At 36.9% G+C, this 18,524-nt stretch overlaps 1 protein-coding gene across 4 annotated transcripts in view; it reads right to left on the bottom strand.

The window, feature by feature from the left end:
• Positions 1 to 18,524, bottom strand: part of col12a1 (collagen, type XII, alpha 1) — a 152,625-nt gene that overhangs the window by 75,815 nt on the left and 58,286 nt on the right. For 3 of the 4 annotated variants that reach the window (XM_002936200.3, XM_018094325.2, XM_031901995.1), the window contains exons 17-23: positions 18,275 to 18,396; positions 12,334 to 12,483; positions 8,754 to 8,873; positions 8,474 to 8,638; positions 3,592 to 3,738; positions 1,642 to 1,784; positions 1,378 to 1,507 (exon numbers count right to left, since the gene is read on the bottom strand). In XM_002936200.3, the coding sequence (XP_002936246.3) occupies positions 1,378 to 1,507; positions 1,642 to 1,784; positions 3,592 to 3,738; positions 8,474 to 8,638; positions 8,754 to 8,873; positions 12,334 to 12,483; positions 18,275 to 18,396 (977 nt within the window). The remainder of the gene's footprint in view (positions 1 to 1,377; positions 1,508 to 1,641; positions 1,785 to 3,591; positions 3,739 to 8,473; positions 8,639 to 8,753; positions 8,874 to 12,333; positions 12,484 to 18,274; positions 18,397 to 18,524) is intronic. The other variant, XM_018094326.2, reaches the window with a different exon arrangement.

Raw genomic sequence — 18,524 nt, 5'->3', positions numbered from 1 at the left:
AGGTCCTCATCCATTTCAGTAAAACAATAAGAAAATAACATATGTGTAAAAACTCAGGTTGGCTTAAAGGAACAGTAACACCAAAAAATAAAAGAGTTTTAAAGTAATAAAAATATAATGTACTGTTGCCCTGCACTGGTAAAACTGGTGTGTTTGCTACAGTAACACTACTATAATTTATATAATAAGCTGCTGTGTAGCCACGGGGCAGCCATTCAAGCTGGAAAAAAGGAGAAAAGGCACAGGTTACATAGCAGATAACAGACAAGTTCTATAGAATACAATAGTGTTTTATCTGTTATCTGCTATGTGCCTGTGCCTTTTCTCCTTTGAATGGCTGCCCCCATACTACACAGCAGCTTATTTATATAAATTATAGTAGACTTTCTGAAGTAAACACACAACTTTTACCAGTGCAGGGCAGCAGCACATTATATTTTAGTTACTTTTATACACTTTCATTTTTTGGTGTTACTGTTCCTTTAAACCAGGAAAAAATTGATTGCACTTGTGTTACCCAGATGTCAGTTTTACTGTAGTGTCAGAAACATACAACATAAGGCAAGGAAAAGACCATGCACTTCATGAATCTTTTAAGTCACTGCCATGTTTAGGAGCCCTTTTATTTCATATTTGTTATATTATATCAAATAGAGAAGCATGCTAGGCTTCATATTTGATACCAAATTAATAAAATATGCTAAGTTGATACCTCTGTATCAGGCTACTGGGGACATATGGTTGTACACTGTGAAACTGACTTAACATGTTCAAGCAAAAGCTTCACCAGGAATCCATTTTGTATGTTTGTTTTTTTTAGTACTGCAATTCATCATTTTTTTTCTGGTATCACAATATTTCCCTTATAGCCTGGATCCCCCCTTATTTATCAATGCATATTATGACACAACCCTTGTTTAGCCATTACTTGGTTATTTTCTATACATTAAATGAGTGGTTTGGTTTATATGAAACAGGCCATTTTGTAAAATACTTTAACCAGCACTAAACATAAGTAAATTGAGGCCACATGTGGTAATGCGCACTTTGTAACCAAGCCATCTGTTCAAGAATGCAAATAGGATAATTCTGCGCTATTACTGAGCAAGAAGTAATTAGGTTTTATTTTACTCATAAAAACATCCTTGTGTGAGGTAAAGACCTGCTACCCGCAAATTTTGTTGGGAAATCAGTTCTATTAGATGGTAAATTATTAGACATTTTGTATTTAAACTTTGCTGCAGGCTGTGAAGAAGGGACTCAGATTTGCAAAGACATATGTTTCCACATAACAAGCAATGGAAATGAGTGCAGTCATGTTTTTCATATAAAATAAATAACGCATAGGCTGTCCACTGAAATATGACTATAACTTACATGTCGTTTCTGTGCCTTCTAATGGTTCACTGCTTTCTCCTTCTAACACAGAATACACTTTCACAACATACTCTGTTTCTGGCTTTAAATTAGTCAAAACCGTAGTTCTATCTGATCTGCCAACAAATACCTAAAAGAAAAAAAAAGGTGAAAGTTATCTGAAATGAAAAAATATATAAAGGCAAGGCATGGAATTGTTTGTAGCTGCCTGTACAGTTTATATATAAAAAGGTCTTAACTTTACTTTAATACTACATATCTCACCTCCAGAGGTCGACCACCAGACACTGGATAATATTCCACCCTAAATCGGTCTACACTGTGAGAAGGTGGATTCCATGTGACTCTGAAGCTCCGTGGTGTAGGCTCTGATGTTACTAGGTCTGAAGGTGGCTCCAGTTCATTTCCTGCATTTAGATTAAAGCACGGGTTGTTATACTATGTAAGTTGAAGCTGCTTTTTGTGGTCCAACATTTAGTTATGCCCCATATAGGACATAATGCGTCTAAATATGCATTAAGATATGAGTTTATTGAAGTTCTGACAATATCCAAAAAATAATAGGATTCAGACAATAACTGGCATCCAGGCTGAGGCTGTGCCCCATCTACCCCTTTGGGCAGACAGCCCCACAGTTTGCTAAGAAAACCATAAGACTACAGGAATATGTCATGTTAAAATATTCTAAAGCTACAATTATTTTTTTTGGTTTTGCTGGAAAACTCTAGGTCCCATGCATTCCATATAATCCATCCCATAACTGCAGTACCAATACACCCATCACTATAAAAATGGTGAGACCTATGTGCCTCCCACATACCACTCACCCCTAACAAATACAGCACTGCTGAATGCAAATAGCTCTATTCATACAGGGAACATAGATGCCTCCTTTCCATTTTGGAGAGCAGAAACCTGCAGAAATTTTGCAAAGTGCAGGGCAGAATGCAAAGTGCAAAAACACATGACAGATTCGAACCACTTTTTGCACTTTATCTAAATTAAAGAGTTCCTTCAGCAAAAAGCCAAGTGTGTTTACTTAAAGCCTTTATTATGAACTCTAAAGGCAATGAATAGCAACATTTCAAGTCTAGGGGGCTGATTTACTAAGACACGATTTCGAATCCGAATTGGAAAAATTCCGATTGGAAACGAACATTTTGCAACTTTTTCGTATTTTTTGCGATTTTTTCGGCGTCTTTACGATTTTTGCGTAAAAACGCGAGTTTTTCGGCGTCTTTACGATTTTGCGTAAAAACGCGAGTTTTTCGTAGCCATTACGAAAGTTGCGCAAAGTCGCGATTTTTTCGTAGCGTTAACACTTTTGCGCAGTCGCGCCTTTTTCGTAGCATTAAAACTTAAAAGGCGCAACGTTTCACGCAAGTTTTAACGCTACGAAAAAATTGCGACTTTGCGCAACTTTCGTAATGGCTACGAAAAACTCGCGTTTTTACACAAAAATCATAAAGACGCCGAAAAACTCGCGTTTTTACGCAAAAATCGTAAAGACGCCGAAAAAATCGCAAAATTACCGATCATTACGAAAAAAACGCAATCGGACGCATTCGGCCCGTTCGTGGGTTAGTAAATATGCCCCTATGCGTCTCTTTGTCAATGTTGCTCTACTGCTAAAACTACTTAATAAAGGCATTTTAAGTATATGTTGGAGTGCTGTCTTTTGGGTTTCCGCTGTGTGGATACTGGTGTAGGGAGCACAGGTGGACTGGAGCACAACAGTTAAAGATTAAAAAGCCAAGCTAAGAAGCTGCATTTCAGGGCCTCCACCAAAAAACTTTTTTTGCAAAGTGTAAGAAGTGTCATTCTGAGCAAATTTCCAATATGTATTAATTACCTTCAGTGGCTTTAATGTTATTTGTAAATGTAATGTCAAGTAAAACAATGTTTATTTATCTGATTCTGTTTTCTGGGTCTGACATTAGACAATGTAGTGTAACAGGAGTCAGATCTTCTCCAAGTCTGTTGATCAGCTGGCTTGCAACATTGTTTCAGTCAAAGCCAGGAGTGCAGAGAATGTAAATAACAAGTCATTGCTTTTAATAGAAATGACATTTATATATAACTTCAAACCACACGAAATTGTTTAATTCATATATACTGGAAAGTTGCTTAATAATGCATTTTCTTTTACTATATAAAAAACTATTTTGGGGTAAAGGACATCTTTACAAATAAGTGACTGAATAGCATAACTACCTGAGCCTTTCACACTGTTACATAGATTGGTAGTGAGGTCATCAACAATATTGACAAGCAAAGAAAAATCGGCAACGTTAAATACGTAAGTCTCATCTGGATCTGAGCCAATCTGCCTCAGTTCATTTTCATCAGCATTTTTGATACCTGAAGAAAATAAAGACAAATTAGAAGCCAATAATAAAGTGTACATTTTAAAGCAAGCATCCAAAAAATCTTGAGACTTCTGAGACGGTGATAAAACTGTTATTTTATTATTGCCCAGCAATGTAATTGATGGACATTAACTGGGATACACTTCATATATTTTGAGCACCTTGGCAATCAGTTTAAAATTTCTATCTTTAAATGATTACAAATTAATAATTTTGTATTCATTTACACAGACAATATCTGTGAGCAAGCAAAACATGGTATGGTTTTTGTTTTTTAATGCCCACATGTCTCTGGTGATGGCCATCATCTTTTCTATGGAAAATACTAGACTTTTATATTCTCAGATAACAGAGCTTATTAGTTTAACTACTTACCCCACATGTGAAAACTGGATCAACCCAAAGGAAATACTTAACAAGTTGCAGATCAGCATTTATTTTAAGCATTGTGCTATACTGTTGTCCTATGTAATATTATTAATTAGTACTGTCTCATATTTACTCTACTAGCCTGTTAGCTTTTACTGTTTCCATGACTACGTGATGACTTTAAAAGTAATGATGTGTGCAGCACTATAATAGGACTTCGTCTTTTACATTTAAAAGAAATTAAAAAAAAATAGAACAAAACTTAGGACTTAATGCAAAAGACTAAGGACTGAAATTTCCTAATTTTGTGGGCTTTTTTAAAATCACTGAACTGTTTTTGGTTTTCACATTTTTACTTGTATTTTTCAAAGGCTAAAGCTGTGAACTGATATGTTAAATATAGGTTTATTTAACAATTCCAACAAAATAAGCTCCTGAACTCAGGCTTCCAAACCAAATTTGTTAAAGAGCCCCACGTGACACAGAACTCCTAATATACAGTGGCTTGCAAAAGTATTCAGCCCCCTTGAACTTTTCCACATTTTGTCACATTACAGCCACAAACATGAATCAATTTTATTGGAATTCCACATGAAAGACCAATACAAAGTGGTGTACACGTGAGAAGTGGAATGAAAATCATACATGATTCCAAACATTTTTTACAAATAAATAACTGCGAAGTGGGGTGTGCGTAATTATTCAGCCCCCTTTGGTCTGAGTGCAGTCAGTTGCCCATAGACATTGCCTGATGAGTGCTAATGACTAAATAGAGTGCACCTGTGTGTAATCTAATGTCAGTACAAATACAGCTGCTCTGTGACGGCCTCAGAGGTTGTCTAAGAGAATATTGGGAGCAACAACACCATGATGTCCAAAGAACACACCAGACAGGCCAGGGATAAAGTTATTGAGAAATTTAAAGCAGGCTTAGGCTACAAAAAGATTTCCAAAGCCTTGAACATCCCACGGAGCACTGTTCAAGTGATCATTCAGAAATGGAAGGAGTATGGCACAACTGTAAACCTACCAAGACAAGGCTGTCCACCTAAACTCACAGGCCGAACAAGGAGAGCGCTGATCAGAAATGCAGCCAAGAGGCCCATGGTGACTCTGGACGAGCTGCAGAGATCTACAGCTCAGGTGGGGGAATCTGTCCATAGGACAACTATTAGTCGTGCACTGCACAAAGTTGGCCTTTATGGAAGAGTGGCAAGAAGAAAGCCATTGTTAACAGAAAACCATAAGAAGTCCCGTTTGCAGTTTGCCACAAGCCATGTGGGGGACACAGCAAACATGTGGAAGAAGGTGCTCTGGTCAGATGAGACCAAAATGGAACTTTTTGGCCAAAATGCAAAACGCTATGTGTGGCTGAAAACTAACACTGCACATCACTCTGAACACACCATCCCCACTGTCAAATATGGTGGTGGCAGCATCATGCTCTGGGGGTGCTTCTCTTCAGCAGGGACAGGGAAGCTGGTCAGAGTTGATGGGAAGATGGATGGAGCCAAATACAGGGCAATCTTGGAAGAAAACCTCTTGGAGTCTGCAAAAGACTTGAGACTGGGGCGGAGGTTCCCCTTCCAGCAGGACAACAACCCTAAACATAAAGCCAGGGCAACAATGGAATAGTTTAAAACAAAACATATCCATGTGTTAGAATGGCCCAGTCAAAGTCCAGATCTAAATCCAATCGAGAATCTGTGGCAAGATCTGAAAACTGCTGTTCACAAACGCTGTCCATCTAATCTGACTGAGCTGGAGCTGTTTTGCAAAGAAGAATGGGCAAGGATTTCAGTCTGTAGATGTGCAAAGCTGGTAGAGACATACCCTAAAAGCCTGGCAGCTGGAATTGCAGCAAAAGGTGGTTCTACAAAGTATTGACTCAGGGGGCTGAATAATTACGCACACCCCACTTTGCAGTTATTTATTTGTAAAAAATGTTTGGAATCATGTATGATTTTCCTTCCATTTCTCACATGTACCCCACTTTGTATTGGTCTTTCACGTGGAATTCCAATAAAATTGATTCATGTTTGTGGCTGTAATGTGACAAAATGTGGAAAAGTTCAAGGGGGCCGAATACTTTTGCAAGCCACTGTACCTATCACTGTAACCTGTATGAATAAATACAATTTTTATATAATGAAATCTGGCTGCAAACCATTTCTTCTCTTTCTGCATCATTTGAAAATCCTGGCAGTGGAGGAGGGACTAAAACTGATGTTACAAATTGGAACAACTTCTCCACAGCTTACAGACAGAATGCAGCAACTGTATAACCCACAATGCATTGCACTTTAATAGTCCTTTCCTTATTGACATCACATGTGTAGGAAATTGTGTGATTTGGAGGATGCAGGATAAAGACAGGCCGAGGACAGTCAGGGGCAAGGCATGGGTAACTGGTCCAAACCATATTATTACACTAAAAATCATGAAAAGGCTGCATATTTTTTAATTAATGTATATTGCAAAGTTGCTTGAAATTATGTTTACTTTTGAAAAAGCTTGTTGTGTTTGGGTGGAGTTCCCCTTTCAAAGAAGGAATATTCCTAGCTCTTTGCAATGTTTACATTTCAGTATCCTCAGCCTGGTGGATGGCTGGCAACACATTTAGCCTACATTGGCATATAGCCAGCTTCTCTGCAAATGATTTCATTTTGGAAGGAAGCTTGAGATTTGTGCTTTTAAAATGATCCTGTTCATGCTTTGCCAGCAATACATCTTTGAACTTGTAACTTTGCTTTGTACAGTATTGTCTTTGTTGTAATCCTGTGTCTGAGAAGTATGCTGCCTAAACAGAAGCTGTATTTTTGAGATTTTAGGGCTTGTTTGCTAAAAGAGGACCAAGGTGCAAAATAAAATGTAAAAAAAAAAAACAGATGCAAATCTGTCAGATTACAACAGGGAATTTTCTGATGCACAAAATATACTTTTGTTCATTAGCATATATAAATTGGCAGCAATTATTTTAATAACATAATTAATTGATAATTCTTAAACTATTCGGTGTTGTTTTGCAATGGATACATTTTGTGCCACTCTGCACATACAAATCTAAAAGATTTATAGCCGATTATGTAATTGACCTAAACTGGCATAAAAAAAACTCACAACCTGCCAAAATTAATGATTGTAATAAGCTTTACATTTACGTAAATAAGGCCATTGAGTTCATGACAAATGAAGGACTACAGCTATTACTGTTTTAGAGGCTACTAAAATGCCTGGCATGTCCTTACACTACAGTCTAGGAAAAATATGGTGCACTGGAAGAGATTTCTTTTTACATCAAGCCTAACCAAACTGAACTGAGTTGTGGAAATGCCTGTTTTTAAAGGGTAATAACACCAATATATGAGTGTATAAAAGTAATTAGAATTGAATGTACTGTTGCCCTGCATTGGTAAAACTGGTGTGTTTGCTTCAGGAACCCTAGTTTATATAAATAAGCTGCTGTGTAGCCATGGGGGCAGACATTCAGGCTGGAAAAAGGCACAGGTTACATAGTAGATAACAGATACGCTCTGTAGAATATAAAGGGGCTTTATATGTTATCTGCTAAGTAACCTGTGTAATGGCTGCCCCCATGGCTACACATCAGTTTTGTTTATATAAACTATAGTAATATTTCTAAGGCAACACACCAGTTGTACCAGTGCAGGGCAGCAGTACATTATACGTATATTGTAATTACTGGCTGTGAGGGGGCAGGTATATTCATGCCCTCTAAGTAACCAAGATATGGCACCAAGTTAATATGAAAATAATTTAAATTAAGGTATATGCAAGAAAGTCCTACAATATAATAATGCTGACATCTGAAGATTGTTGTGGGAACTGAAAATGCAATATTCTCATTGTCTACTATGTCCAGTACCTCCTCTGCTATCTAACTTTTTTCTGCCTCTGCTTTGTCTAATGTCTTATTTTAACTAATATTATGCTTAATGCTTTCTTTTCTCCGTTCCACCCCTACCCAATGTTGTGCTAAGTACAACTAGTTCCTTGTAGGAAAAAGCTCCATTAATCTCACTTCTGACACTTATTGGTGCCTGGTACATGTCATTCATTTTTAGCCATTATACATTTAATAGTGCCACCATTTCTGTGGTAGCTGGTAGGGACATGGGGCTGAGAATAATTTCAGACCTACTGACGCACATTATCATCATCAATATGAATGGTTATACATCCTCTGACAGGCCTAGGATACTGAATTGCATCAATTTCAGTGACCCAAGTTGCTTGTACAGAAGGAATGCCACTAATGGATTCTGCCAGTAAACTTTGAAATCATTAAGACATCCACAGAACCATTCATGTTCACACTTCCCAAGGTTTCCACTTACCAATTGCAAATAAGTCTATTCCCTGGTCTCGTAACTTTTTGGAAGGTGCAACAATGTCATCTTGTGACTTTCCATCAGTGATTAAGACACCAATTTTCTTTGACTTTGCTCTCATGCCTGCCTCTGCCTTGAAGTTATTTTGCAAGATGAAATTCAGAGCCATGCCTATGAAAAACAGAAATGTTTAAATGCTGTTCTCATACAGGTACAGATCATAGGCTTCTGTGGCGCGCTTGATCCATTCATTCCTAATGGTCATGTTAATGTTTTTATGACATACCTGTAAGAGTGTTACCCCCCTTGTAAGGAAGGTTTGCAACGGCATCCATTAAAGACTTCTTTGTGCTATGAGCATTGAGTTGCCATTCAGATCGAGGGTCCCCACTGTATTGGGCCAAGGCTGAAATATACAGTAAAAAGGGTTTGCCATCAACTCACAACAATTGTATGTATGCACAGGCCTAATATATGATAGGACTGTAACTGCCCTTGGAAATAGGTGTGATCACAAAGAAGTAAAGTAACTGAGAATAATATTTCACTGATAAAAATGCAATTATATGATGAAATATAAAGCTTAAATGCAAAGCCAATAAATGAATTCAAGTTGAATGTGTTTGAGTTTGATTCACGGTGCACACAAACAAGTCAAGGCCACATCAGCCAATTAATGGACAGAGTTCTGCCTTTTGCTCCCACACTACTTCCTGTTACAGTTAGAGCTGCATTATTTCTGGTCTGGTCATGTGATCTCTGAGGGAGCACACAGCCCATTACTAAATGGTGGCTCAAGGGAAAGGATGTAAAAGGGAAATATTTACTGATATACATATTCCAATTTGGCGAGATTCTTTAATAGGTCACTTAACATAATATAAACTATCTGTTTTGGGGTTATAGTTTTCCTTTAAGACTTTCAGCATTTCCTCTATGTTTTGCTCTACCACCAGTTGTATACAATCAACTCTAATCACTTGATTTCCCTCCCAGACTAAGCTAGTATCAGTCCCTGCATTAGATTACATGTGGAATTACACTTTTGCCTGAACATGAAATTGCACATCTATCCAACCCAAAGGGTTCATTCATGGTGTTTCTATAACATAGTAGCTGAGTCTGAAAAAGAAAAAAAATGTGCCAAGTTCAACCTTTTTGTCCAAATAATACCTTCCTGATTGTTAGTCTTTCAGAGGAAGACATAAAAACCTGAAATGCCTCCAATTTTCCTCAGAAGGACAAAAATCACTTTGTGGCTCATTTTTTTTTTAAAAAGGCACGCCGTGGTGTACAAATAACCAAAATATGTATACATAGATTATAATGGAATCTGCTTCAGCTTTAAAGAGAAAGTATAACTCTGAACATGCAGGTCTCTATCAAAATATATTGCATAAAACAGCCCATATATAAAACACTGCTTTATCTAAATAAACAGTTTTCATAAAAGTATACTTTTCTAATAGTATGTGCCTTAGGATAATCCTAAAGTGGAAACTGCCATTTTAAGTGCTAAAGGCCATATGATCCACTGTGCTCACACACAAACCAAGGGCACACATACATGCTAGGTCACATCAGCCAATGGATGGACAGAGCTCTGTCTTTTACTCCCACCCCTTTTCCTGTTACAGTTAAAGCTGCATTATTTCCTGTTAGGTGATCACTGAGGGAGCACACAGACCATTGGAAAATGGCAGCTCAAACTAAAACATGTAAAAAGGCAATGTCTAAGGATATGTACGGTATATGCAAACTTAGCAATATTCCTTAATAGGGCACATATTACGATATAAATTATCTGTTGGCTAAGTATTCAATCTAAATATTTGGAAAAGGTTTTCTACAGTGAGAGCTGTGAAGGTGTGGAACATCTCACTCTGAATTAGTTGTACAGGTAGATAGATTCAAGACAGGCTTAGATGGCTTTTTAGCAAGAAATGAAATACAGGGTTATTAAATATTGCTCTTAGTACAAGTTGATGCAGGGACTGGTCTGAATGCCATCTTGGAGTCAGGTTTCCCCCCTATGATGCAGAGTTGAGAGGCTTCAGAAGGTGTTTTGCCTTTGTCTGGATCAACTAGCAGTTAGGCAGGTTTCATGTAGACATAAAAGGTTGACTTTTATAGATGTGTGCTTTTTCATCCTAAATTACTGAGTGTATTATGTATTCATTCAGAGAGTATAGTTTTCCTTTAAACGTCCATTAAATGCTAACATTTAACATGTATCTGAGGTTTATGAGAAAAGTCTGCTGTTTCCAAAAATGTTCTGATTCAGTTTTTTCCGTTTCCATAGTTCTTTAGATATACTGCATATATAAGTGTAAAATTTATTAAATTAACATATATAGATGGGTAGATTTGGTAACTGGGGATTACTTACAAAAATCACAGGTATTAACACTTTTTATTTGAAAACTGCTTTAACAAATTGTGACATTTATCAGATCAGAGCATATTTCGCTTCTTATTAAATATGGCAACCCTTCAGAATTATATTGACTGCTTGAATTCTTTTATACAGGCAGAACTGACTATAACACTCTAGCAGTTCTTTAGATCTCTAAAAAATGAGAATGACTAAATTTTAATGAGATTCAAGACTAAGGAGACAAATTAATCATAAATGTTCTGTATTTTATTCTAAGCAGTTAACATTGTTACCTTTCAGACAAGAATTACAAGCTCTGATGAATCAGTTTACCTATAATGATCTGTTCTTTATATAACAAATACCATATATACTCGAGTATAAGTCGAGTTTTTCAGCCCTAAAAATGTGCTTAAAAAGTAACAATCGGCTTATACTCGGGTATATACGGTAGTTGCACCCAAACTACATGGAATACAGTAGTTGCGCGGCCTTCAGCAGCATGTAAAGCGGCACGCCCACGTGACATTATGCTCTTCGCGCCGCTGCACGTTGGGACACACTGGAGCACAGGAGGAGCACCCCCGAGCCGTAGGCAGACTGTGCCCGCGGCGTGCGCGCTACATTATGTGCAGCGCTCGGCACATAGGGACACATTAAGGAGCACCCCCGAGCCCCCCCCCTCCCTGGACCCCCGTGGGCGGCAGGACAACGGCAGCAGAACATCCTAGCAGAGCACAGAGCCCCACTATATAGTTAGTGTTGAGTGCCAACATGACAGTAAGTGACACAAAGAGCAGCACCGTGGCACCTCCCTCTAACCGGAGCCTTACTAGGACTGGTAACTGATACCTACTGAGCAAGTGATCAGGTTAAATATGCCGCTACCTGCGGATTTATGGGCATAGAATGCTACCACTGGAGCAATTTTTTTCATTACTCCACACTGTTGAAATGCTTAGTATAAGTTGGTTATGATATCCTTGTGATAGCTGTGGGCCCTAGCCTTGCTTAATACACTCATATTAATATCAAGAGGCCCCTCTGAAGCTCTTTACATAATTACTGCTCACCTAATTAAATAAAAAGTACCCACATGCAGTTCTTCTCAAAGAGAGAGATGTACTGGTCTCTATATTATGAGAGGTTTACATAGCTTGCTAAGCTCTATGGCTAGTGGCACAGTAGTTGTTTTATCAAATTTATATAGAATAATTTTGTATTCATTGAAGTGACATCCAGAACAGCAATTTACTGTATGTAAAGAATACAGAAATGCCATATTAAGTTATTGGATTAAAGATTTTGTATACCGGTATATGGATGCTTTTCATGCTGCACCATTGAGGGGCTTATACTCAAGTCAATAAGTTTTTCCAGTTTTCTTAGGTAAAATTAGGTACCTCGGCTTATATTCGGATCGGCTTATACTCGAGTATATACGGTAGATTCAAATGAAAGAATTACCAAAAGATTAAAACAAACTTACCAATCTGCACTCTGTCTGAGCCAATATCAAAGACTTCAACCAGTCGTGCTATAAAACTCCTGACGGTCCTAAAATTTGGGCGGCCGATACTCCAAGAGCCATCCACCAGCAACACTATATCAGCTGCAGCTTTAGTTTTGCATTCCAGGCCTGCCACGGTAATCATACAGAAATGCATAAAATATAACAAACATGCTTGAACTCTTTCAGCAAAAGGGTAACACTGCCCATATGGCAACATCAGGGTCAATACTAAAGGGATTGAACACCCACAGTATAATTACTAAATTCATTTTTATACTTTGAGCAATGACGGCAATATTCAAGTAACCACTATGCCACATTGATTATATCTACAACTGTCTATATATCCACCACTTCTACCAATAACTACCACTCTGGCTACTTATCTAATAAATTATGCATCCTATGAATAAATCTTTCCCTACTGCCACATTATAGTTCTACACTTAGATCGGATCCAAGAAGGCAGTTATTTAGTCAAAAGAGTACAGTGAATGCACACAAAGGAAAAAAGGATAGAATAGATGGAAGTGCAGACACATTTCAAAGACGTATGAAATAAATACATGAAAAACATTTAGTCAACATTTGCACACATAGCAACAGTTATGGCCTTTCTCAATGCACAAACAAAACTTATACATGTAAAAAACATTGTAGGAGATTGAATGATTGTTGTTCGTCATAGATTCCTTCCATGGTTGAAGCAGGAGTGAAATTGATATCCCTTTTAAAAATTTACAGATATATATATCCTATGCACTTTTCATACTGTGATTTCATATGAGTTTCAAATTTTTGATCCAACACTCCTGTAATTGTAAAGGTATCTTTGAACGTAAGGGCTTAAATGCAAGTTCTCTTCTGTGTGGAAATAAATACATTTTGTTAAACAGATCAACAGACAGGACATCAAGGGACAGTTCAGTTTAACAGCTGGACATAACCACAGACAAATACACATTTCATAGCAACAGCATGTAATCAAATTATGCAATAATTAGAAAGGCTATAAAGCAATGCAACTAACTCTAAATGCCTCTAATAGATCAATAATTAACCTTAGTTTGTATGCCATTTATTACACATGCAGTATGTTGTGTGCACACTACTGGACGTAATAATTGCTCTCATAGTTAGATGCTACAGCAATAATAGTTCCAAGGAAACAAAGAGAAGAGCAGCTACCATTTATATGCATACATGTATATGAATTAATGAACACTTCATTAATGTAGGAAATATCTGAAACCTACATATGCAATAGAAGCCACTCATTTTGCTCAGTAGCATTAACCCACAGCAACCAATCAGATATTTGCTTTTAAACGGATGACCAGTAAATTGTACCTGCTGATTGGTAGCTATGGGTTACTGCACATTTATTACATAACCCCCCTGGTATCTTAACTTAAACCCTAAACTTCTCACCTTTTTGTTGTATGGGCTTATATATGAACTGTAATCCTGCTCCTCTGTATTTAAGCATAGTAATAAAATGCTGTAAATGATGTAATGTTGTAAAAAAAGGCCATGTAACACTTAGGATTAATTATATTGAATTAATCATGTGGAAATGTGACAAGAGGATTAATAGGACCATGTGGTAAGAAGAAAAGAGACAAACTCTGCAAATGTAAACTATAAAAAAAGATAGCACAAAAGGATGTGAGGCTGAAGCAATGTCCTGTACTTGGAAGTTATGGGAAACGTCTGTTCTATAAGGTCTGTTTGGGGTTTGTTGTTGCTGAGGGGAATTGTAATTAGGCAACTTGCCCATATAATGCAAGTGCTACTTTTCCTGTGAGTTGTTGAAATGTATTATAAATCTAGTTTTCATCTAGATAATTATGGCAGATTATACTTAGCACTATACCAAAATGCTAAAGTTTCCTCAGAAAATGAAATATGGATTGTCACTGTCCCATACAGACTGACACTGGAACTGGTAGAGTAAAATATTAAGATTTTACACACATTGGGCCTGATTCACTAAAGGGCAATAAAACGTGCGCTATTTTTATTGTGCGCTAAAATTTTTACCGTGTCTTAATTTTGGCGATTTTTCGCACGATTCACTATAAGCATACTCGCGCTTTTTTACGCGCGATATTACATGCGTTATTTAACTCGCGAAGACTATTTCAATGCGGTATTTGCTGGTACATACGCTAAATTACGCCCGCGAATAGTCGCCGCATATGAATGGTAGCTTAGAAATAGTGTATAAAAATTGTCGCCGCATATAAATGGTGTATATAAATATTAGCCACATATAAATAGTAGCATATAAATAGTAGCATATAAATGGTAGCATATAAATAGTAGCATATAAATAGTAGCATATAAATGGTAGCATATAAATAGTAGATGCTTATAAATAGTAGCCACTAGTGATGAGCAAATGTGTTCTGGTTATCTTTAGTGAAAAATTAGCAAATCTTTCGAAAGATCCACGAAACGGCAAAAATGTTGTGCGGGCAAAAAAATTGTTGCTGTGACTATTATTTTTTGACGCTTGTATCAATTTTTGTATGTGCGGTGAATTTTTGCGTGGTGAATTTTTTCAGGCGTTTTGCCATTGGCGGATTGTTTTGCGAAACGCATGAAAAAATCCGCCGCGAAAAAATTCAACGCACGTCCAAAAATTTGCTGCAAATCCATGCCTGGTGAAACATTTCATGACTTGTAGCCAAATAGAAATAGTCGCGCAAATGAACGCACGCCATGTTAGCCATACACGCCAATACTTGCAGAAAATTACTGTATTAAAAATGACCATTTCCCTGCAAACTGGCGGCTGCGCCACTCTAGGGGAAACACATACTGAATAAATAACACTGTAAGTCCATATTTTATTGGCAAAAACTCATTTACTGTACTTTTGTATAATTTTTCGCCTGCCTGTAGTAGGTGTTAATTTTCGCATAGCCGAATGCGATATTTAGCGCGCAAAAGTTATAGTGAATCATGCGATCGTATTCTTTTCAGCGCAGAAATTAACGCATGCGGTAAAACTAGTGCGACAAATAACCCATGCGAAAATGGCGATTTTTCTCACGCGCGCAAATTATTTTACGTTTTTTAACGCAAAAAAGCATGCGATAATTTTTATCGCCCTTTAGTGAATCAGGCCCATTGTGTCAAGCTTTGCCTGAGATAGAAGGAATGAGTAGAGATGGCAACATAGCTTAAGAATGTTCTTCAGATAGTCTATCTTGTTTCCAAAATAAAAACATTTTGGCACACTCCAAGTGAATTAGTGTTGCCCTTTTTAGTAGGCTGTTTGAAAGCAGACTTCTTATTGGTTGCGGTGAGTAACTAGTCCTGGAGAAAATTTAAGCCCATAATTGGATAAGGATATTTTTTTTCTCAACCACTTCTGCAAGCAAAAATGAAATGCCATGTATATCATCTTTTTAAAACCCATTACACTCAAAAGGTTACTACGTTTATATGCACCATCAGTTCACCAATAGACATTTTTGGAATAATATATAATGTGGGGCATTGACGAGGCATGCAAGCTTACAGATTTTTGCCAAAGTGTGGTACTAATACGTCATTGTGTACATAATCAGGTATGGGGTTTTCTAAATACAGTGTTATGAAGACACCCATGCCTTAAAGCCAATAAAACCTGTTTTATATTTTTACATAGGTTGTACTTGGGCACTTTAGTTACACCTGAGAAAAGAGAATTTTCTTGATAAATCTCTGGAAAAGTTAAGTCTAGTTCACACTAAACACAACAACAATTTTTCTGCAAATAGGCACCAAAAAATGATGGGGGTTTTTTGGGGTTTTTTTTTTTACTGGTCATTACTGATTAGGCATTTCATACATTTAGGGGCAGATTCTGTGGTGAGCTCAAATGTCACATATTGAAAAATCTACCACTTAATTTTACATTTGAATTTGTTTGTACTGTTACTTACTAAAAAGAACACTCCACTTGTATGTATGTCCCCCTTAATGTACATTAACTTAATACAAAAAAATCGTGTTCTTTAGATTTACAGCAAAATGGCCAAGCATGTCTATTGAACTATTAGTGATAAAAAGGTCTACCAGCAACATGGCTAGCATCAAATATCAAGAAAGGCCATAGATATTTACAACTCTCCCTAGGCTGTTAGACACACTAATAATAGAAACCAAGTCGTTTTAATGGGGTTGAAAGGGTATGATTCATCGACATAAAAGATTTTTGAAACTAGTATAGCAGGACATATGTTCTCAATAAAACGTTTTACTCGGTAATGAAGAAACTGTTCATGATATATTATGGCGGAAAATGTTACAGATTCCAAAAGTATTTTCCTCTTCTTTCCAACTTAATATAGTTCCGATCTCCTGATGACCTGGATAATATTACTGTACTGAATATTACATAATAAAATATTTTTAAAACGCTGACTAGGGGGAACAAAATTACTGGAAGCCAAAGAAATGCTCTCTTTTGTTTGCAGAATATATTTGGGGTGTCCAAGCAGTGGCCCTAAAAATCCCTGGCTTTGGCTGCTAAAAAATGTAATTTTACTTGCTTGGTCCTACCCTCATGCTTTGCATAAACAAACACACATCATGGATATAATTAGCCTTATGGTGTCAGGGCTTAACCTTTGCCATTGTTTTCAGCCAGTGAAAAAATGCCTGAATCTGCCCAAGGAGCCTGTAACTTGTTTTCAAAGAAATACTTTTGACGGGCAGATTTTGGCCAGAATCTGCTACTTATTGATTTATATTGACATACGCACTTCCTATGCCTAATTCACTGCTACAGCAAAAACTGCACTCCTGCAAGTCTGGGACCAGATGGTCATGAGAATAGCAATTCAAGCTCTATCTACAAGGGTTGTCTCTTTCAATATGCTGGAGATCAGCACCATCTTCTTGCAACTACACTTGCCAATGACGTGACCACAGAAATTAGTTAAATATCATAATTGCTTTATGGCTACCCTTGTAAGGCACCAACATCACATTAGCTTGTCAAAGTTTGCTGTGTCAAATATCAAAGGTGTATTGAATAACCATAAAGCAATAAGATTACTATTACCTTTTTCACAAATATGTTGTTATTTTCTGTACTATTGAAGAGGTGGTTCACCTTTAGGTTAACTTTTGTATGTATGTTATAGAATGGCCTAGTCTTAACAACTTTTTAATTGGTCTTCATTTTTTATTTTTTATTGTTTTTAAATTATTTGTCTTCTTCTGACCTTACGTTTTCCTCAGGTAAATGTTCTGTGAGGCTACAATTTTAATGTTACTGTTACTTTTTAATACTTAAATTTCTATTTAGGCCGTCCTGTATTCATATTCCTCTCTCTCTTTCAAACCACTGACTAGTTGCTAGGTTAAATTAGACCCTAACAACCCGATGGCTGTTCAAATTCTATACTGGGGAGCTGCCGAACAAAAAGCTAAATAACTAAAAAAAAACACAAATAATAAGAAATGAATACCAATTGCAAACTGTCTCAAAATAGCACGGTCTATATCATACTACAAGTTAATTTAAAGGTGAACAAGCCATTTAATATATTGCAGAAATGTACAGCACTGCATTTGCATGTACTGCTATGTAAAGATATATACAATACACATAAATATGTGGCTTGAAAAACAGTCTATCAAGTTCCCAAATGGGATTCCGTGAATTGCTGAACTTTTCAACCTAAATACTATGTGTGCAACTGTGCAATTTCATAAATACAGTACAAGAATAATCACACTACTGTTAGACAAATAAATCTTATTGTCAGACACCAGTTCCAAACAGTTTTCCATTAACAACAAGAGTAATTGTCTTAACAACTTTAGTCCTTTACTTTAGTGTTCTATGCACATGCATTCTTTTAAGCTTTTCCTTCATTATGCCTAAACTTTTTTTGGACCTGTGAAAATTTACCTGACGAATCAATGCGAACTTCAGGAGCATCTGACAATGTTGTCATTTCTTGTCCAATTAAAGGTACACTCTCTCCTTTTTCAAAAACTCCAAATACATTGACTTTATAAGATGTTCCTGCCCTACATGAAAAGACAGATTTGTCATTAGTTTAACCACATGAGGCCGTTAAGATGCTTTGCTTTGGTTTTCTGACTGTTGAAATCTAATTACTGATTGGTTGCCCTGTGCAAGATTGCCGGTAATGTTT

This window comes from Xenopus tropicalis, chromosome 5 (genome assembly GCF_000004195.4).
Source record: "Xenopus tropicalis strain Nigerian chromosome 5, UCB_Xtro_10.0, whole genome shotgun sequence".
Taxonomy (NCBI): Eukaryota; Metazoa; Chordata; class Amphibia; order Anura; family Pipidae; genus Xenopus; species Xenopus tropicalis.
The sequence above is the reverse complement of the archived record's forward strand: the minus strand, read 5'-3'. Positions and strand labels throughout refer to the sequence as shown.